The 23,639-nt window shown below is 39.5% G+C and overlaps 2 protein-coding genes and 2 long non-coding RNA genes across 5 annotated transcripts; 3 read left to right on the top strand and 1 right to left on the bottom strand.

Moving 5' to 3' along the window:
- The first annotated feature begins 200 nt into the window (after nucleotides 1-200).
- Nucleotides 201-3,967, top strand: LOC139188919 (uncharacterized). Its single transcript, XR_011572337.1, has 5 exons — nucleotides 201-1,557; nucleotides 1,641-1,800; nucleotides 1,906-1,974; nucleotides 2,673-2,731; nucleotides 3,724-3,967. It is a non-coding gene; the product is annotated as an uncharacterized lncRNA (long non-coding RNA).
- Nucleotides 3,968-4,801: 834 nt separating this feature from the next.
- LOC103428487 (probable E3 ubiquitin ligase SUD1) lies at nucleotides 4,802-10,351 on the top strand. 2 transcript variants are annotated; one of them, XM_029098474.2, is made up of 9 exons: nucleotides 4,802-5,403; nucleotides 6,145-6,834; nucleotides 7,125-7,892; nucleotides 7,982-8,193; nucleotides 8,287-8,649; nucleotides 8,937-9,094; nucleotides 9,170-9,333; nucleotides 9,426-9,572; nucleotides 9,688-10,351. In XM_029098474.2, exons 1-9 carry the CDS (start codon nucleotides 5,125-5,127, stop codon nucleotides 10,192-10,194), a joined length of 3,288 nt encoding a protein of 1,095 aa, XP_028954307.1. In that variant the 5' UTR covers nucleotides 4,802-5,124; the 3' UTR covers nucleotides 10,195-10,351. The 2 variants fall into 2 exon arrangements, with proteins under 2 accessions (XP_028954307.1, XP_028954306.1); XM_029098473.2 differs by having other exon boundaries at nucleotides 4,901-5,403; nucleotides 8,934-9,094.
- A 534-nt stretch (nucleotides 10,352-10,885) lies between these two features.
- On the bottom strand, nucleotides 10,886-15,883 carry LOC103428486 (polyadenylate-binding protein 8-like). The gene is made up of 9 exons (XM_008366588.4): nucleotides 15,273-15,883; nucleotides 13,699-13,817; nucleotides 12,924-13,580; nucleotides 12,723-12,800; nucleotides 12,354-12,443; nucleotides 12,013-12,141; nucleotides 11,714-11,887; nucleotides 11,420-11,635; nucleotides 10,886-11,312 (listed from the first exon to the last, which is right to left on the bottom strand). Exons 1-9 carry the CDS (start codon nucleotides 15,520-15,522, stop codon nucleotides 11,067-11,069), a joined length of 1,959 nt encoding a protein of 652 aa, XP_008364810.2. The 5' UTR covers nucleotides 15,523-15,883; the 3' UTR covers nucleotides 10,886-11,066.
- A 2,927-nt stretch (nucleotides 15,884-18,810) lies between these two features.
- Nucleotides 18,811-22,460, top strand: LOC139188918 (uncharacterized). The gene is made up of 4 exons (XR_011572336.1): nucleotides 18,811-18,947; nucleotides 19,124-19,260; nucleotides 19,878-19,936; nucleotides 20,788-22,460. It is a non-coding gene; the product is annotated as an uncharacterized lncRNA (long non-coding RNA).
- The last annotated feature ends 1,179 nt before the right edge of the window (nucleotides 22,461-23,639 follow it).

Here is a 23,639-nt window from a genome sequence, read left to right as displayed (position 1 = left end):
AATCTCATGAGATGAATTACCCTACTAGTGATTTGGAAGTCACGATTACCATCCTTGCTGTGAAGTTATGGAGACATTATATTTTAGTGAGAATGTAAGATTTTACAAATCAAAAGAGTCTTCAATATCCATTACTTGGAAGGATTTTGATATGAGGCAGCGAAAGTGAATTGTATTGCTTAATGAACATGATTGTACGATCAGGGTGATCGTAAAGTTTGTTCTAGCTGAAGCACTTGATAAGAAGACTGCAGTAAGAATTAATATCTAGTACGCTTGCCAAGATTATCTTCTTGTGGATTGGAAATCAACTAAAGTAAAGTTAAGAATGAAAGATCGAGAAGAAGTTATACTTGCTAAGTTTCAAGTTAGGCCTTTTGGTAAGGTCGTACTCGAGACTCAAATGGTATGTGGATACAAGAAAACAAAAAGTATGTGCCTAATGCTGAGGATTTGAAGCAAGCAAATATTGGACGAAGTTCACTGTTCAACTTCTGCAATATTCCGAAAGTAATAAGGTTTATCATACCATTCGACATTTTTATTGGTCAGCAGATTGAGGCAGAAAGAAATAAACCTTTGGATTGAGACAGCTATTTTCTGTTTCGAAACGGAAATGGAAAGAGAATTGGATTACGGAACTGCTAAGTTTCTTAAGTATGTTGGTTGCGCAGTTTCCGAAGTGAAGCCATAAGGTTCATGAAGTGTGTCATGTGTGTGTTTTGTTGACTTGTGAATGGAATATTTCTGGGTAGAGAAAGATTCGATCGAGAAAGAGTTTTAGTAGACCCTGAGACTATGGATGAGTCTCCTCAAAGTATTCAGGTGATTAAGTTAACCTAAAAGTAACCAGGAATGACAAAAGACATCAACAGATGGATATGCCACTAATCGAGTATATAAGGCAAATGGTTTTATATTTTAGAAGTGTTCACCTTAGAAAAGTAGAATTTGGATTGGAAAAAGAAGGTCCTGAGAGTTAAGATAGAGTAAATGGTAAAAGTTTTGTGAAGGAATCATTCAGTGGAAGAAAATTACGTGGGAGAAAAAGAATCGGATGAAAGAAACTTACCGAGGTTGGTATAAGTGTTGATGAATTGGTTGGTTGCTGGAATTTCGGGGACGAAATTCTATAAGGAGGGAAGATTGTCACAGCCCGTTCCAAATTATTATATTCGTGGCTGTGAATGGACGAAATTGCCCTTAAGAAATACTAAATTTGTGAAGCTCAGGTTGCTAATTATCTAGGTTCCTAAGTTTGAAAATAAAATGGAATTTAATAAGGATGGAACTTAGATTTTTAGGTTAAAATGTTAAAGTTTGGTGTTTGGAGATTGGAATAAGGACCACGTGGGATCCCCACATCCCTCAAAACCCTCCTCATTTCCCGTTCACTGTCTTTCTCTCTCCTCCTTCACGATTTCTCACTCTCTCTGTCTCTCTCCTTCGAACTCACACGGACCACCACCAAAACCACCCTAAATCTATACCAACGTCAAGTTTGAGACCACCATTGGAATCCTGAGGACTTCACGATCACGTTGGTATCCATTTCAGGTAAGTTTTACTTCGGAAAACCTAGATTCTAAACTCCCCATGAAAGTGTACTGTTCATGAGCTTTGAATTGGTTGATTTTTAGGACAATCCAAGCTCATAGTGAGCTTAGTGAGGTCCCAAGGAAGCTCGGAGTGCTTCGTTGGAAGTTTCTGGACGTAAGAACACGGAGATCGACAAGTTCAAAGTTTGGCCGGAGCTTTCGAGGCTTTTTCCGGCAAATCCCCGGCGAGTTAGGAGTCGAGGTAGGTATCAATCTCTTCGTCTCGTCAAGTACTACAACTTTCCTTTTTATTTCACTCAATTTCGTTGAGTATTGAAGAAGTTATACTCATTTGAAAAATACCCAGTTTCCGGCGACCTCCGAGGCTTTCGAGGCAGTTTCCGGCCAAACCACGGCGAACTAGGTGTTGTGCAAGGTACCATTCTCTTTGTATCTTCAAGGGCTACAACTTTAGTTTTTGAATCACTTGATTTCGTTGAGAAATGACAAAGTTATGGCAATTTGAAAAACTGCCCGGAAAACGGCCGCCGGAAAAACCAGTCCGGCGACCCAAGGAAGAAGAAGGTGCTACAGTAAAAATAAAAAATAAAAATAAAATTATTTTAAAAATATGTCGACGTCCGTGACGTCGAGTAGATCACTGTGGTATATTCATATACCTAAATTGAACACCGTATGAGAAAGTTATTGAAGATTGTTGGTTAGGTGTTCAAATAACGTTTTATAGTTTTCACATTTAGGTGAAAATGTGAATTGATGATCCGACCGTTGGATCATCACCAAACTTTGATACGTTATAGTACGTAATATTTGAGGATTATTGGAACTTACGGATTGGGAATCCGAGTTACGGATCTTCCGGAATTGGAATTGTAAGTCCATAATATAAAATGTTAACCGTCACTTAGTTTTGGAAATTGACGGAAATCCAACCGTTGGATGGTAATGAAATTTTAGGATGTTGTCCTAGAGGTATAATGTGGACCTCTGGAAGTTATGGATTTAAAATCTGAGTGGCAGATCTTCCGGATCGAACTACGTAGTGACGTATTTTATATAAGTTAAATATTCTATCGATATGAATTCTGAGGTTGGATTTGATTACTATTCTAGGCGGCGATCGTCGTGACGCCTTGATGTGTGGTGCTAGGGAGTTGTTGGATGAACTCCAGGTGAGTGGGCAGTTTTGTTTTCCGTATATATATATATACTTAACGTTTTCCCAGAAATTGAAAATGCATGAAATTATGTTTAAAATGGAATGCATATGAGTTATGTGGAAAAACGGGAAGTGAAATACCATGCATAGAATTGATATGAAAAGTATATAGAAATGTGAGTTGAAATGCCATGCATGAATTAATATATGATGCATATGTATGAATTGGTGCGGTGGACGCACAGGTAAGAATTGATTTATGATGCATATGTATGAATTGGTGCGGTGGACGCACAGGTAAGAATTGATTTATGATGCATATGTATGAAATGGTGCGGTGGACGCACAGATGAGTATTTAATTACTGTTATGATGATGATGATATATATCGAGCTCAAATCCTGCACCATGGTTTAGTGCTTATAGTATTCACCGCATCGCACGCTCGCCTTGGATCCAAGTAGATGCTAGTCGTACAGTCCACGCGGAGTGGGTACGACAGACCAGTCGCGAGAGTGTTAGTGAGATTCCGACTGGTGGGTGACCTTAGATTATGTGCACAGCTGATTTATGAGAAGCACTAGAGCGTAACTTGTGTGCAGAAGGCCGGACGGGTCACAGAGGTGACTCCGGTAGAGTGATAATGATAGATTTTGAGCTCTAGGTTCAACCGTATAGGGCTATTAGAGGGCCTACGGTTGATTACTTTCTTGCACCTGATATGATTATGTTGATGCATTCATACCTTATTACTGTTGAGATGATGTGGCATGGCATAATTAATATGAGAAATGTTGAGATGACATGGCATGGCATGATTGATAAAGAGATAATGTTGAGATAGTAAAAATGAAGTTTTGAGAATATATATGTATATTTATATTTTACATTTCTGAGAAAGTATACAGGTTTTACGGAGAGGGGTTACAACGTTTTGAGAAATGTTTGGATTTGGAAAAGAATTGTTTTACTGACCCACTCAATTTTGGTTTTGCGCCCCTCCAGGTTCAGGAATCACAAAGGTGTGGTGACTACGAGGAATTCGACGGTGTTCTGACAGATTGGACAAAATTAGGACTCACCTTCGGGTGTATCAACTTATAAATTGTATAATTAAAGCTTCCGTACTGTGCAAATGGTTACGTCACTCTCACGTGACGGCCAGCATGCCCTCCTTCGGGACGGGGTGTGTCAGCTTAACTTTAAAGTGAAGCTATTTTTGGTAATAAAAAAATAATATCAAACAGGACCTATGGTACAATAATGGTAATATCTTCCCCAGCTTACACTACACCCAATCGAAGGCAACCTAAGCAAAGAAGCTTTCTTGAGGAGTAAACAAAATATGGTGTGAGAGAGGCTCGAACTCTCAACCTCAAGAAGCTTTCTTGAGGAATAAACGAAATATGTAATAAACGCGCTAGCCAACTGCGCCACCACCCCTAAGATGTTCTTATCGTTAAAACTCAAAGTTTTCAAACCATTTTCATTAGTTTTCCTTTAAATTTAATCACATCGTGTCGTAGATTTTAACGAATGAGGATTCTCTTCGGATCCTCTTTGTGATGATCCTGGGGATCCTTAAAACGTGCAGTCAGAAATCATTTTAAATACTTTTATTTTAAATTAAATATAAATAGTAACTGACGAAAACATGTCACACAATATTTTAACGTGATTGTTGATGTGAGGTGTTTTGAAAGAAATTTTCATTGTGTCCGGAAGACTATGTGATACATCATGTGTCATTCTATAAGTGGTAAGATATTTGTATTATCAAATTAATAATATTTTTTTTCATTTCAATTTTTTTTCCTTTTAGAACAAAATGATATTTTCTATACTAAGGAGTGGAGGAGTGGGGTACGCCTCATAATGAGTTTGCAATAATGTGGTTTAAATTCGTCTTTGACGAAAATCTAAAACTTCTCACTCATCAATGAAGATGAATACCACTAAAACATAATACTAAGTGGCTAAAATTAACAACTTAAAAAATTAAAATTTTATCCTATTTATATAATTATACGTGATGTCGTATTCAGGGCACAATAAAATATTTCCCATGTTTTGGGGTCTGTTGAAACTTGCCGGCACCATACGACCTCTATCTTCACCCGAGTCCACGTCACCCCCACGCGAACCAAAATCTTCAAGGCAAAATCACCGACATACCCCCGTCACTAAAAGGCCCGCTGAGCAGCATAGTATCCCTTGGTCACACGGACCAGAGACACTACAGAACATAAAATACACCCCCGGCTAAGCACACCCATCGCCACCTTTCCCCCCACGACCCAAAAACCCACCCATCTTTCGTCATCTTTTGAAACGCCCCCACCGAGGACCGATCGGCAATACCCAACGCGGACTCCGACCCACCCCTGACCTGACCCGACCCAACCCATGGAGATCACCCCGTCCCCGCCGCCGTCCGCTGACCAGGACGTCCCAACCGACACCGTCAAGACGTCGTCGTCTCAGGAGAACGAAGCGAGCGCCGTGGCGGCGACGGTCAAGTACGACGATGAGGAAGAGGAGGAGGACGTGTGCCGGATCTGTAGAAACACGGGCGACGCCGATAACCCGCTGCGGTACCCGTGCGCTTGTAGCGGAAGCATCAAGTTTGTGCACCAGGATTGCCTCCTGCAGTGGCTTAATCACAGCAATGCTCGCCAATGCGAGGTTCAAATCTCTCTCTCTCTGTGTAATTGGATTTGTTGAATTTTGTGCATTTCGGTCTCGATTGGTGATTGAATTGGTGTTTGCAATCCCTCAAATTTTCAGATAAGAGTTTGGAATTGATTTGATTAGGGTTCTAGGGTTTATTTTACCCGTTTTGTTTGTGATATTGGTAAGAGAGGCTCAAAACGAAGTTGAGCTTTTTATTCAACTCTGAAATCATTTTCCTGTTAGTTCATAAATGTGTTAGGGAGATCTTAACTCTGCCATATGATATGAGAACCACAAAATTATTGTATATTAGTGTGCATGGGAGTGCTCGCTGGGTAGAAAACGAAAACAAGAGAGAAAAGATATATTCGAATTTTATTTAGGATTGTGTATGGTCATCTTGGGTGGGGGGGGGGGGGGGCAATTGTTTAGAGAAGAAAAACATATCATTGTGTTAATAAAATCTAGAAGTTAAACCCCAGCATCACCACGCCTAAGTTTGAAAGGCAGAAGTTGTTACGTGTTAATATCCTAACAGAGGAATGTGAACTTTATTGAGCTTATACCACTTATCTTGGGCCTTAAATACTTTTTTATGCACCTAATCAAGATATATGCTTGGTTGGATTTCATTGGGATATCCAGCATTGTTCTTTATTTTTTATGTTTTTTACATTGTCATTCAATTTGTGTTTAAGCTTAGTGGTGACTTTATGTTCTCGGGGACACTGATTACTTTACTTTGCATTGCAGGTTTGCAAGCATGCATTTTCCTTCTCTCCTGTATATGCTGAGAATGCCCCTGCAAGGCTTCCTTTTCAAGAGTTTGTAGTTGGGATGGCAATGAAAACTTGCCATGTTCTGCAATTCCTTCTGCGGCTTAGTTTTGTGCTTTCTGTTTGGCTTCTCATTATACCTTTTATCACATTTTGGATATGGCGGTTGGCTCTTGTGAGGAGTTTTGGTGAAGCCCAGAGATTATTCCTTAGTCATTTATCCACTACAGTCATCCTTACCGATTGTCTGCATGGGTTCCTACTTTCTGCTAGCATTGTGTTTATTTTTCTTGGGGCCACTTCTCTGAGGGATTACTTCAGGCATTTACGTGAGCTTGGAGGACAGGATGCTGACAGAGAAGATGAAGGGGAAGGAAATGGTGCCCGTGCTGCAAGGAGAGCTCCTGGACAAGCTAACAGGAACTTTGTTGGTGATGTGAATGGGGAAGATGCAGGAGCACATGGGATTGCTGGAGCAGGTCAAATGATTAGGAGGAATGCAGAAAATGTTGCTGCTCGGTGGGAGATGCAGGCAGCTCGTCTTGAAGCTCATGTGGAGCAGATGTTTGATGGTCTGGATGATGCTGATGGCGCCGAGGATGTACCGTTTGATGAGCTTGTGGGCATGCAGGGACCTGTATTTCATTTAGTTGAAAATGCGTTCACTGTAAGTTTTTGTTTTGGTCTTTTTCTCCTTTAAATTATGTTTTCTGATAGATTTTGAGGTTCTCTCTCTCTCTCTCTCTCTCTCTCTCTCTCTCTCTCTCTCTCTCTCTCTTTTTCTTGTTTTGTTTTTTATTTTTCTGGCAACTATAGCTTGTTTATGCATCTGTATTGTGCATGTTATTTGGTTGTGGTCAACTTTCAGTGGTAGTTTCTCATTAGGACTTTATGTTGTATAAGGATATTTTATGTAATTTGTATTAATACATTGAATGATTTTAATTCTTTCTTCAGGTTCTGGCCAGCAATATGATATTCCTTGGTGTAGTAATCTTTGTGCCTTTCTCAATAGGTCGGATTATACTCTATCGTTTGTTTTGGATTTTCTCCACCGCTACTGGTCCAGTATTGTCAACAGTCATGCCACTTACAGAATCAGCCCTTTCCTTAGCAAATGTAACATTGAAGAATGCAGTAACAGCTGTAACGAATGTATCATCTGAAAGCCAACAAAGTGGTATGGTAGGACAGGTTGAAGAGATCCTGAAAGCAAACATGAGTGGACTAAATGAGGTTTCAAACAATGTAAGCTCACCACTATCAGCAGACTTCTTGAAAGGGGCAACACTTGGGACATCAAGGCTGTCTGATGTGACAACTCTTGCTGTTGGATACATGTTTGTGTTCTCCCTAGTGTTCTTCTACCTGGGCATTGTTGCTTTGATTCAGTACACTAGGGGTGAATCATTGACTATGGGAAGGTTCTATGGTATTGCTTCTATGGCAGAGACAATTTCATCTCTCTTCAGGCAGTTCCTGGCAGCAATGAGGCATTTGATGACTATGATTAAGGTTGCTTTTCTTCTAGTCCTTGAACTGGGGGTATTTCCCTTGATGTGTGGATGGTGGCTAGATGTTTGTACTATAAGGATGTTCGGGAAGTCCATGTCTCACAGGGTTCAATTCTTCTCAGCTTCTCCCTTAGCCAGTTCATTGGTCCATTGGGTGGTTGGAATTATATACATGCTACAAATAAGCATATTTGTCAGTCTTCTTCGAGGGGTACTGTTCTTTGCCGTCTTATGTTTTGGCTAATTTGCTTTTCAAACACCAAATTTACATGTATCTTTTGTCCTATGTTCTGCCTGCAGGTCCTGCGTAATGGAGTTCTTTATTTCCTTAGAGATCCAGCTGATCCTAACTATAATCCATTCCGTGATCTTATTGACGATCCGGTGCACAAACATGCTCGCAGGGTCCTCTTATCTATTGCGGTGTATGGGAGTTTAATTGTGATGCTGGTGTTTTTACCGGTTAAACTAGCTATGCGGATGGCACCTTCCATTTTCCCTCTTGACATCTTGTAAATTGACCCTCTGTGTTTCATTTTCACTTATTATGTTCCTGATATCTTATAATGTTTGCTAAGATGCGTGTTATTTTTCCCTATTGGCAGGGTGTCCGACCCATTTACTGAAATTCCTGCAGACATGCTTCTTTTTCAAATATGCATTCCATTCGCCACTGAGCATTTCAAATTACGGACAACGATTAAATCCCTCCTCTGTTATTGGTTTACAACAGTTGGCTGGGCTCTTGGTTTAACTGATTTCTTACTGCCCAGATCTGAGGACAATGGTGCACAGGAAAATGGAAATGCAGAGCCAGGAAGACAGGATAGAGTACAGGTTCAACTGGGGGTACAGGATCAGGCTTTGGTGGCACTTCCAGGTGCTGATGATCCAAATGGAGTTATTCTTGCATCAGGAGACTCAAATGTCGCAGAAGAGTATGATACGGATGAACAATCTGATTCTGAGTAAGTTTAGAGAATCCGTACAAATTGATACACGAGTTGATCTTATCTTTTGCTATCACAGGTTTTTTTTTTTTTTATTTATTTATTTTTAATTTCTTGGGCTGCATTCCTACTTTCAGATAGAAAATTCATAATGCAGATGTTTTTACTTCACGATTTGAAGTCATGACATCCCTCTTTTTCTATTCCCTTTTGCATTTTTGAACAGTATGTTGTGTTAGTTAATTATCTTAACTGGTTTTACCTCTTTTGGTTACTAATATATCTTTCTTTCTGTTTTTCAGAAGGTACAGCTTTGTGCTTCGCATTGTACTTTTGTTGGTGGTGGCTTGGATGACGTTACTTGTCTTCAACTCTGCCTTGATAGTCGTACCAACCTCACTTGGAAGGGCAATTTTCAATGTCATTCCTTTTCTCCCTATAACACATGGAATCAAGTGCAATGGTAATTTCCCTTCTAAGTGTTATGTTTCCTACTTCTAAAATCAGAATGCTAACCTTTTCCCGTTTCTTGTCTTAGATTTGTATGCTTTCATCATTGGAAGCTACATAATATGGACTGCTGTAGCCGGATTTAGATATTCCATCGAGCATATTAGAACCAAAAGGGTTGCAGTTCTGTTGGGCCAGATCTTCAAGTGGTGTGCCATTGTTGTCAAGAGTTCTGTGCTTTTGTCAATATGGGTATGAATCATTTGGTTTTTATAAGTGGTGTTCTATATGAGGTTTGTATATGTTTTTGTGCTCTAATACCACTGTCTCGTGTTATGTTCCAGATTTTTGTCATTCCAGTATTGATTGGGCTGCTTTTTGAGCTTTTGGTGATCGTTCCAATGCGTGTGCCTGTTGATGAGAGCCCGGTATTCCTGCTTTACCAGGACTGGGCTTTAGGCCTTATTTTTCTCAAGATATGGACCAGACTGGTGAGTGGTCTTATAAATAATCATTAGCATGTGTTTGGACTTCATTATGTTGGGGATTTTCTTTTCACAAAATACCGAGGTTTTTATTGCTGGTGCTTGTTACGTACTTCTGCAGGTTATGTTGGATCACATGATGCCACTGATGGATGAAACCTGGCGAGTAAAGTTTGAAAGGGTGAGGGAAGACGGGTTCTCCAGGCTGCAAGGTCTTTGGGTGCTTCGTGAAATCGTATTCCCAATCATTATGAAGTTGTTGACTGCCCTGTGCGTGCCTTATGTACTTGCCAGAGGGCTATTTCCTGTTCTCGGTTACCCATTAGTGGTGAACTCAGCAGTTTATCGGTTTGCCTGGCTGGGATGCCTTTGCTTTAGCCTGTTGTGCTTTTGCGCCAGGAGATTCCATGTCTGGTTCACAAACCTTCACAACTCAATACGTGATGACCGGTACCTAATTGGTCGAAGGCTTCATAACTTTGGGGAAGCCGTCGAAGAGAAGCAAAACGAAGCAGGGACATCCTCGGAAGTGCAGGACTCTAACTACGAGACCAACGGGTTAATCCGATACGACCGAGAAGTTGATATAGGACTCCGACTAAGGCGTGTTAACCAAGTCGATGACTAATTTTTTAGTAGTGGTTTTTGTACATCACCTCCGTGGGATGTGGATGGTAAGAAAGGGTATCCAAGTATGCTGTTATTAGAGTTGTCTTTAAGTTTGTGCATATAATAGCCCTTCTAAAATGGTGATTAGAGTACATGAAAGCAAAATTGTCGATAAATATGCATTGCTGCTTGTTCCTTGCTCGGAAACTATTAACACAATATACCGAAAACTAATCCGAGAAAATGAAGACGGCTGAATTCATGATTCACTTGAATGACTTGTATGACATACAAGTATATTATGCTAACCATACAGAGACGTGTGTTAGCTTGTTTTCACGTGTCTTTGTATCACTGGCATGAAAGTACATCCGCGGCAGACAAGTAGCTCTCCAATACATATAGTTAAGTCTATATTTACAGCAAAAATCAAGATATCTCGGCTCGCAATTTAGATTTATTTAAAGTAAATTATTGCGCCGTTTCATCAACGCCAAACACAAGTGCGTGTTTCCTGAACAATTTTACGTTTCAAACCCACAGCAAATTCTTCAATGTAAATGTACTTTTCAGAGTTGAAAATGTTACAGCCGGAGCAAGTTTTGCAAATGAAAAAAATACACTCAGACCGTCTTAGTGCTGCGGTAAAACTGCTCTGGCCATGAAACAATTTCACTCTGGAGACGACGCCATTCCTCGGCACAAAAGAATAAGGAAAGCAACATGTGCATAGAAATATTTATGCATAAACTTCACAAATTCACAATCTCAAAATAAACTCCGAAAGCTCATGGAAAATAGACCAAAACCAGTTTCTACCTACGACTTCTCAAACTAATCCAGACCACACCCTACAAATGTCTCAATCCATCAATCTGAAGATGAAAACTCTCATGAAACAAGGTTCCCATTGAGTGACAATGAGCCAAGTTGATCAGCTGCATTGCCAACTTGCTGTTGCTGAGCAACGTTCCTCAGAACATCCATAGCCTCAGCTACCTTTGCCTTCAAAGCTTCAGGCGACTCGAGCAAATGGAGAACCTCAGTCTGATCCATCTCCAGAAGCATGCCTGTAACCTTCGCTGCATTGTCAGGTTCCAGCTGTTCCACGAGCGGGTAAAGATTCTCACCCAGCATCTGCAAATTTTCACCCAAAGAACATACGAAAAACATCAAGAACAAAATTTACAAAAATGAATTTCCATCTTAGAACAATGAATGGACAAAGAAACACAAAAGCATACCGTTCTTTGCTGCTCTGGTGTAGCATTTGCAAGAGCAGTAGCCAAAGCCCCTATTGGAACTGTTGGCTGGGACACTGCTGCATCACGGATAGGCATGCTGCCACCGCCGCCCATGTCATATGGTACAGAAAACATGCCTCCAGCAACACCAGGCATGGGACCATCAGGTATTCCGCGACCAGATGGGTAGCGGTAGACACGTCCCCTTGGTAGCATCTGTCAGTAAAAGGCCATCAGAATGTATGTCAACAAATAAAAATACTAAAGACTACTTCAGGACAACATGCATCCCACCTGCTGTTGCATTATCGGAACTGGCTGTTGGTTTTGCTGGACAGAGCCCGCACGTCTGCCACCAGGACGCTGCCCTTGCTGCCCCTGCTGAACCATTGGCACAAAGAAATTTGGCAATGGAGCCCCACCAGGCCTCATACCAGGAACAAGCTGCTGCTGATACCCGAATCCAGGCTACAAAGGAAAAATAAAATATAAAGTCAGGTAATAGGGCAACATTACCAAACTCTTAATATAACAGTTAAGTAAAAATAAAAAATAAAAATTTTAACTACCAAAAGAATGAAATTCCTGGTTACCTGAGAGGGAATGATAGCAGGTGGGCCTTGACCGTAGAATATTTGTTGTCCAAGACCTGGACCACCAGGAGGGTACATTGGCATACGAGAAGGTGCCATTGCAACAGGCCGCATTTGAGAAAACTGAGCCTGTGCAACCAGTTAATGTCCATAACATAACAACAATACAAAAAGAGTGGCACCAAGTTAAACAGGATACGTATCTTTGAGATGCTTTTAGTCTACAACTCACTTTAAAGATCTTGCAGGAAAATAACTTGATGTACACAGAAAAACTATTTATCAATTGACGTTAGGCTACACTCAAAGTTAGTTTGTTGTAGGACGAATAAAAGACATACCTGTAGCCTTGCTCTTCTATCTTCTTTTCGTTGTGCAAGTGCAACATAGAGAGGTTTGCTTACAATCATCTTTCCATTCATCTCCAATAGCTATAAACAATAACAGAAAAATAAATTATTTTCACTAGACACTATTATTTGAGGAATAAAACACATGTGCACACGCTCACAAACATACATTACCCATACGAGCCCCCATATTCTAAAATATTCATAAATCCTAACCCTAATTTTTTTGGGTTATAGATGAGGCAGCCATGAATCTCACTACCCATGGTTGATAATGGCAGCAAGATTAAATTGTCCTACAAAACTGAAATGCGGGAAGCATAGAAGCACTATATTAATCCATATAGGAAATCAACTCACAGCTCTATTTGCCTCTTCAGGAGTTGAGAATGCAACAAAACCTGATCCCCTACTTATTCCACTAGGGTCTCGCATGACCTGATCACATGTCAACAAAAAAAGAGAAAACTACGTTAGGCCATACCAATACAAAATGAATGAAGATTATGACACAATTACATTGCACTTTGCAATTTAAAACAGGGGCTACAAAATACACACCTTGCATGAGGCAATAGTCCCAAATGGAGAGAAAAGCTCCTGAAGTTTATCATCAGCAATGGTATCATCCAAATTTTTAACATACAAGTTCGCACCTTGATACTTGTCTGCTGCCTCTTTCATACTCTGTTCAAATCGTTGTTTCAACTCATTTTCCCTTTCAGATTTCTTCTGGGCCTTCCCAACATACCACTCCTTATCATCAAATTTCTTTCCATTCAGAGCCTCAGCAGCTCTAGCAGCATCATCAGCCTTTTCAAAATTGACAAACCCAAAGCACTTTGATTTTCCATCTCCATCCCTCATCACCACTTCACTAGTGGTTATCCCAAATTCAGAAAAAACTTTTTTCAAATCTTCCTCGGTAGTTGACTCTGACAGATTCTTTACATAAACATTGTTGAATCTTGACTTGTCAGCAGTACTGTCCCTTTCCTGTTTCCGGAGGAAAGGACCAACATAAACTTGCTTATCATTTAAAAGCATACCATTCAACTTCTCTATAGCCTTTTGGGCAGCTTCTTCATTGTCAAATTGTACAAAGCCATAGCCTTTAGACTGGCCAGCAGGATCAGTAGCCACCTTGCAAGAAAGGATGTTTCCAAACGCAGAAAATGTATCATGCAAGGCTTTGTGATCAATAGCTTTGTCCAAATTCTGGAAAAATTAATACAAGTCGAGGTGTCAAGAAGGATATAAAACAAGTAAAAACTGAAGACAACCATGACATGAAAGTATCAACGGTGCTGCATAAAAATTAAAAAAATGGAAATACCTTAATAAATATGTTTCCAGCCCCACTTTTGCGAATAGTAGGATCACGATGAGAGTACATAATCCTAATGGGTCTTCCATTCACAGGAGTAAAGTTCAACACATCCAAAGCCCTAGCAGCTGCCATCAATTCCAACTAAAGATGTAAGTAAGATTCAAAAGAAAAAAGAGTACCGACTAATCCAACACAATGCAAAATAAAGGAAGGCAAAAAATACTAGGCATCTTTAAGCTCTATTTCATGAACAAAACACAAGATTGCATGTATGTATCCAAATACTTATGAGGCACATGTTACTGTAAAAGAGTTCTGTCAAACCCTTCAACACAATCATTGTCATGATAAAAATCATAAGACAAAACAAAATGAACTCAAGATCCTAAGAAAAATGACACATCGCTGAACCAACTAGAGCAAGACATCCCAACTGACCCATATTTTCAAGCTGTAATTCAACTTTTTCTTCTTGAATAAGATACAATACAAACATCTTTCCAGCAAGTACTTCTTAAATTTAATGGTTCATTGGCACAATTGTTTACAGAAAAGCAAAGTATCCTCCTTTTTCGGTTTCTAATCTCAACGACGGCCTTCAGATGACAAAGAAAGTTTCAACTTATGATTTTAAGAGAGGCCTTAAAGTATCCATCTAAACTGATCTTTGTGTGGAACAGAACAATAAACCATGAAATAAAGACAAAGAATTGAAAACTTTATTATCTCCTAAACGATAGGTAAGGGGACATATTATCATCTAATAAAAAAAGGTAACAATCCATCTTCCAAATTTGTTTCCACGTAACACCAATCTGAGATGGAAAATATGGACACGCTTTTAACATATAAGCCTTTTTTTGGTCTGAGAATAAGCCTAAATACAAACAACCTTAATCCTGCCCTTTGCTACAACGAATCCTAATACAACAGTAGCTTAATTCAATTAGGTGCACGTTTCTTTCTTGTTCAAACCAAAATTGGAGCCTTTACTGAAGAGACCAACTGAAAGTCGTAAAACATGACCAGAAAACTCGTTCAAGAGTCCAACATCACAGCCATAATCTCAACATTACAAACCTCACCAATAGACAGCAATTCATAATCGTATAATGCATCGGCAGGAAGTAAATTAAGAAAAAGTAGCACATTGCCCAAATTTGAAACATCCATTCAAAGCCCATAACAATTAACCAAAAAATTGCACATGCTTGTATTCACTCTCCCCACCTAACAACAATTCCTTTTTGCAAACACTAAATCTCATAACAAGCAACACCTACGCGCTTAACGAATGACCGATCACTTAGTTCATGTTTTTTCTACGGTTTCTTTCTACAATTAATCGCACAAACACAGTTAAACAGAATTGGATCCACCGACCGCACCTAAAAATTGTAACTTTCGCACAACAAAATACAGTATCATGGTGAGTTCAATTGGCATCCACAGTGCGTACATTGCATGCACAAATATTTCTTGATTAAGCATCCTAAATCAGCTAAAAATAAGATAACCCATGATCTAAATTACATAATTGAGCTTAAAAATCCATAAGAAAGTGAATTCAAACCACTAACCATCTTGCGGGTTGGCAAAATTGACATAGCCATAGCCAAGCGACCTCCGAGTGGACAAGTCCCTGCAAACCCTAACCGAAACCACCTGACCCAGCTGGTTGAACAGGTCGTACAGCTGCGAATCGGTGACGTTCGGGTCAAGATCGCCAACGTAAAGCGACGTCGTCACGAACTGGTTAGCTCCTCCGGCACCGTTCGCCACAGCTGCCGCGTTCGCATTCTGAGCCGGAACCTGCTGAACTTGCGCCATCTTCAACAGACAAAAAAAAAACCCTAAATTTTTTTGTTCTTTTTTCAAATATTTGAATTTTTTTTTTCTTTCGTTTTTTCGATAATCCTCCCTCTCCTCTCTCTACTCAACGCTCGCCAACTGCTCGATAAAATTCCGTTGAGAAAAATAAAATAAAAGACTCGACTCTTTTTTGGTTTTTTGGTTTTTTGGGTAGGGAGGAGGAGAGGAAAGGGAGTGGAGGGATAAATAGTCGGAGACCCGACGGAGGGGGCTGAGCAGCCGGTGGGTGGCGACGCGTGAGATAGGAGTGTGGGGGAGGAGAGAGAGACGTAGAGCGAGAAAGAGGAGTGGGACTCGCGGCTGTGAGAGTTGATATAGTGGGAGGGCTTGCGTGAGCCCTTGGCTGATCCGGAGGATCCGATCTGGAACGTTGGTTTTGGGGGGGTGGGCCCGCGATGACCGGTCGTTTGTGCGAGATCAACGGCAGGGACGCGTGGAAGGGGAGTTGTGAGGTACAACTAATGGTAACGGCAGATTTTTAGGTAAGGTGGGTTTTGCCGGAAAATGATGATCTCTCTCTCCTAATCCAACAAATTAGTAGATCCGTGCCATTAAAATTTGATTCAATAGCTACAAAATAGGAGCCCACTTTAAAGTTATAATAACTTCAGTCGTTGAATCAAATTTCAATGGTACGGATCCAATGATTTGGTGGATTAGGAGGAAAGGGATCATTCTGAAGGGGATCCCTTTCCGGTTTTGTCTTTGTGGGGTTGGTGTGGGGGCCGTCGGGCTGTCTTGGATTGCTACCACGTGGCGTGTGAGCGCATCAGATACATGTTTACTGTGGAGTCAAAACATAGGTAAAAATGAAGTTTTAACTTTCATTGCCATTTCGTACTCGGTCAAGTAGTATTTTTCTTCACTTATAATTAAGAGATCTTAGATTTGATTCTTGCCAAAGATAAATTTGAACCACATTATTATGGCTAACCCAATATGAGTCTTAGCCCACTCCCCAACTCCCTTAATGTAGATAATATCATTTGTTAAAAAAAAACCAAAAAAATAAAAAATAAACTTCCATCAAACGACGCCTAATACGTTCTAGTGATATTCCTCTTTACTTGTAAGTGAGAGGTCTTACGTTTGATTTTCGCCCAAAGGCGAATTTGAACCGAATTATTGCTAACTCAATATGATGACTTAGCACGCTCTTCTATCCCACTCCCTTAATGTAGATAATATCATTTATTCAAAAACACTTTTGTGTTTTTTCTAAAGTAAAAAAAAAAAAAATTGTAATTAATTACGATTAAAAATTTCTTGTAATTAATTACAATTGTTTTATAGAAAGTGCTAATTACACATGAAGACGAAGTCAGTGTATATATAAAGTGATAAGATATTTTTGGCTTTCAGATTGAAGATGCACTAAAAGAAGGATTAGGATTCTCTCCCATTTTTTTTTCCATCTCGTTCCATCCCCTCCTTTTACATTTTTTATTTTATATTTCTCCTTCTATAAAAAGTTAATATAAAATATTAACGTGGCTTAACCGTGACCGATCAAACAGGAAAGGAGAGAAAGAGAGGAAAAAAAAAGAGGAGAGAATCCTACTCTCTAAAAGAGTGTTGGTGATCCCACAAGATAAATATCCATGAAACCTTTCGCAATAAGCTAAGTGCGAATTTAATATATAAGAATCACATAATCTCTACGGTCTATTGGTATTCCTTTTCATTTGTAAGTAAGATGTCTTAGGTTCAAATCTCGTGGATAGCGAATTCAATACCAAATTAGGTTGCCCATTGTGTGGCTTAACCGAATTTCCTCTCCCCTACAATATATCGTTGTACTCAAAAAAGAAAAAAGACAAATCACACAGTCTAAATGATATTAATAATACAACTCTTACACTAGTGTGAGTTCGATAACTGTAAGAGTTATACTACAAAAGTGAACTATGTGTGAAGTATTATGAACCCATAAATTTGATATATTAATATATGCATTTAATTTAACATATTAGTATTGCACTCTTTTTTTAGGCTTAATGTGAAGGCCTCAAAGTTCAAACTCGAGTTAGAGACTCCTGATTTGTAATTGCAGTTATAAATTAGGAATTTTACTCTGGTGGCAATTAAAAAATGAAATTTCTAATCTCAAAGTGTGAGTTCATACAATTATTTTTCTTTTTTTTCTTAATTAAGGTGGGCCGGTCGGCAGGAAGTAGACTGTTGGAATGATTGCTTGGAGCAATCAAATATATTCATCGTAGGAGTTCGTCTAAAAATAGGAAAGGTTATCTGGTCAAGGTGACCTTTTACTCTTTTTAGGAAAAAAGCTTCCAGTCATAAATGAAGAAATTTTACCTTAGTAATTTTAACACAGACACAGTATTACTAGTCGAGTTGTAATACATAATTAATTATTAATGTTATATGTGGGGCAAAAAATAATCCCAAAAATTCTAGAGACCACATGTGCATTTTTGTTCAAGAAACACAAGATTGCTCTCATTAAGTGGGTAGGCTCCTCATATACTCCCACACACAGCTAAATACGACTGTCCACAGCTCACCTGCCCTTGGCAATGAAAAGTCAAAGCATTAAAGATAAGGATTAATTACCCAAATCCTATCTTTAATACATTCTCAATTGAAGATTGACTCCAACCAAGTAAATAATCCCAATTTAAATCAATTAAGGATAATTACTCCATTATCTCAAGATATTATTTCCTATTTAATATCTTGAGAATATTTCTTCATAAACCTTGTCCAATAGGATGCCGCCATGTGTAAGGTAAAACCCTAACACTATGTGTGACAGCCTGTCCCTAATTTTAAGAATTTTTAAAGTTTTAATAAAGGATTTTACAAAAATGCCCTTTGAGGCATGCACATCATTCGAGGTTAATCGTCAAGTCGTGCCATCTAAGATTTGTTTTCTTGACATATCCTCGTAGTACTCGTCGTTACGGACGCGTGGGCGTAGACGGTTCGTGATTTGGAGTTATATCTAAGAAGTTATTAATGTTTGAAATTTGGGATTTTAAGGAATTATAATTTTAGTAAAATATAGAAATTCTTTTATGAAAATGGACGGCCCAGATTTAATGATGAATGAAATGGATGGCTGGGATGAGGGAAAGGTTTTTGGTGTGTGTTTATGTGTGAGAAGAAGAAAAAGAAAACAGAAAGAAAGAGAGATTGGGCAAAACTGCCCAATCGGAGAAGAAGGAGGAGAGGCGAATCAGAAGAAGAGAGAGGGAGAAGCTGACCAACCAAAGGAAGGAAAGGAGGGAAAGGAGGGAGAGTGGTGAACGGGGGAACATAAGGAACGGGTCGTTCTTGACCCGTGCGGCCTGCGCGACCCATGCCTTCTAATCGGCGGGTTCTCGCCGTTTTCGTCCAATTTTTCGACGAATTGAATCAAGGTACCACTCCCAATCACCATCTAGGCCTTCCCTCTTCACGTTTCACCCCAAGAATCATTGAATTTCATGGTGATTTCGCGAAGAACACCCCTACGGGTGCCGCGACTTTCTTGCCTAAATTCTTTAAATTTTGAAATGTTTTCTTTCAATTACTAACACCATTAGCATTCCTTTAGGACCTAGAATAAAGCCCAAGAGGTAGTAGAGGCGTTGGAACAAGTTTGAAGGTCGAATTGGAAACACCCAATTCTAGGGTTCTTCACGGTTTTGGTGAAATTGAAGCACTTCCAAGCCAACTTGGCCTTAGCCGCAGGTATGAAAGTTGTTCTAATCATTGAGATCTTCAAATCTGCAAATTTTGGTAATTTTTGGAAATAGTTGAATTTTCCGGCGAGCCGGGGCGGCCAACCGCCACCCGCGGCGGACCACGCGGCGGCGCGTGGCCAATGGCCCGCCAAGGTCATTATTATCATGTGTTGAGGTTCTAGGTTCAGTTTTGATAATTGTTGGACGTAAATTGAATAATTGAACCTAAGTTGGTTACGATTTGTGGTTAGGTGAAAATGTGAATTGACGATCCGACCGTTGGATCATCACCAAACTTTGATACGTTGTAATACGTAATATTTGAGGATTATAGGAACTTACGGATTGGGAATCCGATTTACGGATCTTCCGGAATTGGAGTTGTAAGTTCATAAAATAGAATGTTAGCCGTCACTTAGTTTTGGAAATTGACGGAGATCTGACCGTTGGATGGTAATGAAATTTTAGGATGTTATCCTAGAGGTATATTGTGGACCTCTGGAAGTTACGGATTTGAAATCTGAGTTGCAGATCATCCGGATCGAACTACGTAGTGACGTGTCTTATATAAGTTATGTATTCTATCGATATGAATTCTGAGGTTGGATTTGATTATTGTTCTAGGCGCTGATCGTCATGATGCCTTGATGTGTGGTGCTAGGGAGTTGTTGGGTGAACTCTAGGTGAGTGGGCAGTTTTGTTTTCGTATTACCTATATACTACTGTTTTTCCCAGAAAATGCATTTACATGAAAATATGAATTAAATTGCCATGCATGCAATTGTTGAGATATTTAGTTTGATAATTGATGCATATATACGTGAATTGACGCGATGGACGCACAGGTGAGTTTTTATATTATTCAGACGATTTATTTATGTGATTGTGTTGTGAGCTCATAAACTGCACCTTTGGTATTAGTGCTTATAGTATTCACCACACCGCACGCTCGCCTTGGATCCAAGTAGGTGGATGTCGTACAGACCACTAGAGGTGGTTCTGACATGCCAGTCGTACAGACCATTAGAGGGGTTCCGACTGGTGGGTGACCTTAGATTATGCGCGCAGATGATTGATGAGAGAAGCACTAGAGCGTATTATTTCACCATATTAGTCGTACAGACTACTATAGGTAGTTTCGACTTATGCGCAGTGTAGTGCCGTACAAGTCACAGTTGGTGACTCCGGCAGGGCCGTACAAGTTACAGTTGGTGACTCCGGCTGGATGAGATATTGAGCTATATAAACAGCCGTACATGACCACTATAGGGTCTCCGGTTGATTTATTATTTCACCTGAATTATATCGATGCATTCATATTATATTTTGGCATGGCATGGCATATTCTTTCTGAGATGTTATGTTGTCAGATGGTGAGCTGAGTTTTGATGACATATGTATATATACGTTTATATACTATTTTTCTGGGGAAGTATACAGGTTTTACGGCGAGGGGTTAGAAATGTTTTAGATGAAAAGTTTTCGAAAAACTTTGTTTTACTGACCCACTCAATTTTGTTTTGCGCCCCTCCAGGTTCTAGATAGCAGTGCTTTGGTGGCCACGAGGAATCCAACGGTGTTCTGACAGAATTCACAAAAGTAGGACTCACCCTCGGGTGTTTCATCTTAGTAATTGTAATTTTTAAAGCTTCCGAACTGTGTAAATGGTTACGTCACTCTCACGTGACGGCCAGCACGCCCTCCTTCGGTATGGGGTGTGTCACTATGGCCGACCCTCTCCCCTATATATACCCCATATTCTACCAAATTTCATATGCTTTTGCTACCCCTAAAAAGCTCTAAACACTTTACTCTTTCAAAGAAACTGACTTAGGCATCAGAGATCCATTAGCCTCACCCCCCCACCTTATGGACGCGTGAGGCTTAGGTCATTGATCAAAGGTGTTAATTATTTTGTAAGTGCAATTTCATCAAGACTGAAGACGGTGGAAATTTGCATCGACAAATTGGTGCTTTCATTGAGAGCTGATTCAAATACTCGAAGAAGCCTCTTGCATTTGTTTCTCGAATTTTCTGTTACGTTGAATTTCTCACAGATCATATCAATTAATTTTTCCTAGAAAAGTTTCTTGATCAATCCCTGGAGAAAAGATACAATGGTAGGAAATTTAGAAACCACGACGAATGGAACCCTGTACATACAATGATTATTACCGAAGAGTGGAGACGAGGACTGATAAGTCTCATTTTGTATGCATTTATATCTACCTTATTGGGCGTCTTTGTGATGTTTTTTTTGGATTAAGCTAGTTGCATTTTACATTATTTGGTGTTAGTGTGCAGCCAAGTGTGTATTTGGATCAATGGGAAGGCAAATGAAGTAAAAACATTCCTTTTGGTAGCTGAGCATTATTCCAAACATGGAGAGGATTCTAGGGAGTTAATTTGAAGTCCAAATGAAGAATCTAGGAAACATTTGGCTGCTGGAATTTCAGGAAAGGATGTGGAAGTGTTAAGTGGTGAAATTCGGCTATATTGGGTGATTCTAAACAAGGCAAAAACATTGAAGTCAGATTATGTGGTTCTAACACCAAAACATGCATTCACATGCATGTTCACAACCTGGCCGTGCATTCCATTACCTTTCCAACTCCCTTTTGCACCAAGAACATGCACTTCCATTACTTAATTCACATTATGCCATTCCAGCTCCCTCATGCCCATGCCGTGCACTGTCATACCTTTTCCAGATTTGTACAACCAATTCCAGGTTGTCCATTTCAGCTTTGCAGCCAATACACATGCATGTTCAATTAAAATAGCCATTTGCATGCATATACACCTTGTGCCGTGCATCCACCACCTCAGAAACTCACTCATTCCAGCTCATTTATGCACTTCCATCTCACATGTGCAATTCCAGCTCCATTCTTAATGATGGCAGTGACATTTCCCTTCTATAAGAACCGTGCAATCTCACTTCTTTTCTTCTTCTTCCATTTTTATTTTGGGGAATGATTCACACATTCTAAGCCGCTCCATCTCTGTCCATTTACTCTCCCATTTGCAGAGAACATCCAACCTTAAGCCGATTCATTTCCGTTTCATCACACTTGGAGAACCAACACCGAAGGCCACTCTTAAAGGATTTCAACATCAGTTTTGCTTCAAGGGTTTCTTCTTCTTGATTCTATGTTCATTCATGTTATTTATTTTTATGTCAAACCTTTGTAAACATGAAGTGTAACTAATCTCATTCTAGGGATTCGATGTAGCCTAGCAAGATTGCCATGTAGTTAATTCGGAATGCTCAGTTTATCCTTCTATTTCTTGTTTCATTCTCGGATTTAATTGTGACTTTGTGTGTTGGTTTTAATGCTTGATCACCATTTGAATTAACCATAAGTTGTCTAGCCAATCTTAAAGCACACATCATGCATAACTTTGGCAGATATGGGAATGATTGAAGGAAACGTTTTGCAAACATCCTGCCAAGTGTTTCTTTGGTTTTATGAAAGTTTCTTATGCATAACACATTCTTGATTAGGAGCCGAAGTTGAACATCACAATTAGGTTCATGACTACGAATATTTGATCAAATCCACACATCATATGGTTGATCATATCTAAGTGAAACAAACTCAAGAAACAGATAGATGGCTGAGCATAAACTGACTTAACAAACATGGAATCAATTTAGCAATGGTGAAACCGAATCCCTAGCCTCATCTCCATTGATACTATCTCATTTCATTATTTGTAGACTCATTTACTTGTGTTCATTTCATTTCCGTGTGTTTCAAGTTACAACATCAAATCTGTCTAAAATGATTAGTTTTATTTTCTAATAGGGTTCTTGCAAAACAAGTGGTTATATAGGTCTAATTAGTCCCTGTGGATTTGACACCCTTACTTGTGTTATTATACTCAACATGTTTTTAGCACTAGGAAGGAAAAACATCAACAAAAATGGCGCCGTTGCCGGGGACTAATTTCAGTCCCTTGTAATTGCTTGTTTGCTATTTAAAACTTTGTTCTTTTCATTGTAAGTAGATTCTTGATTTTCATTCGAACTTGTGTTATTTTGTTTCAGGTAGTATATGTCAAATAGACTTGTTGAGTTAGGCCAAAGAATTGAACGGTTAAAGGGCCAAACTTTGGACAACTTTGTGCCATCAAGTTCCTCCATTATCCGTGAAGAAGAGGAAGAAAATTCATCTAGTTCAACAAGTAAAGGATCTGAGCACTTTAATTGGGAAAGAGAGGAAGAGATGGCGGGCAACCAAGATGAGCTTCGAGCTTTGGAGGACTTTGCTTAACCAATCATACCAAATTCACCTTCATGCATCTTGCTGCCCACAGAAGCTAGAAATTATGATCTTAAATCTTCACATTTCCATATGTTTCCCTCTTTTTATGGTTTAC

This window comes from Malus domestica, chromosome 10 (genome assembly GCF_042453785.1).
Source record: "Malus domestica chromosome 10, GDT2T_hap1".
Classification (NCBI taxonomy): Eukaryota; Viridiplantae; Streptophyta; class Magnoliopsida; order Rosales; family Rosaceae; genus Malus; species Malus domestica.
This window is presented reverse-complemented; position numbering and strand designations above follow the sequence as displayed.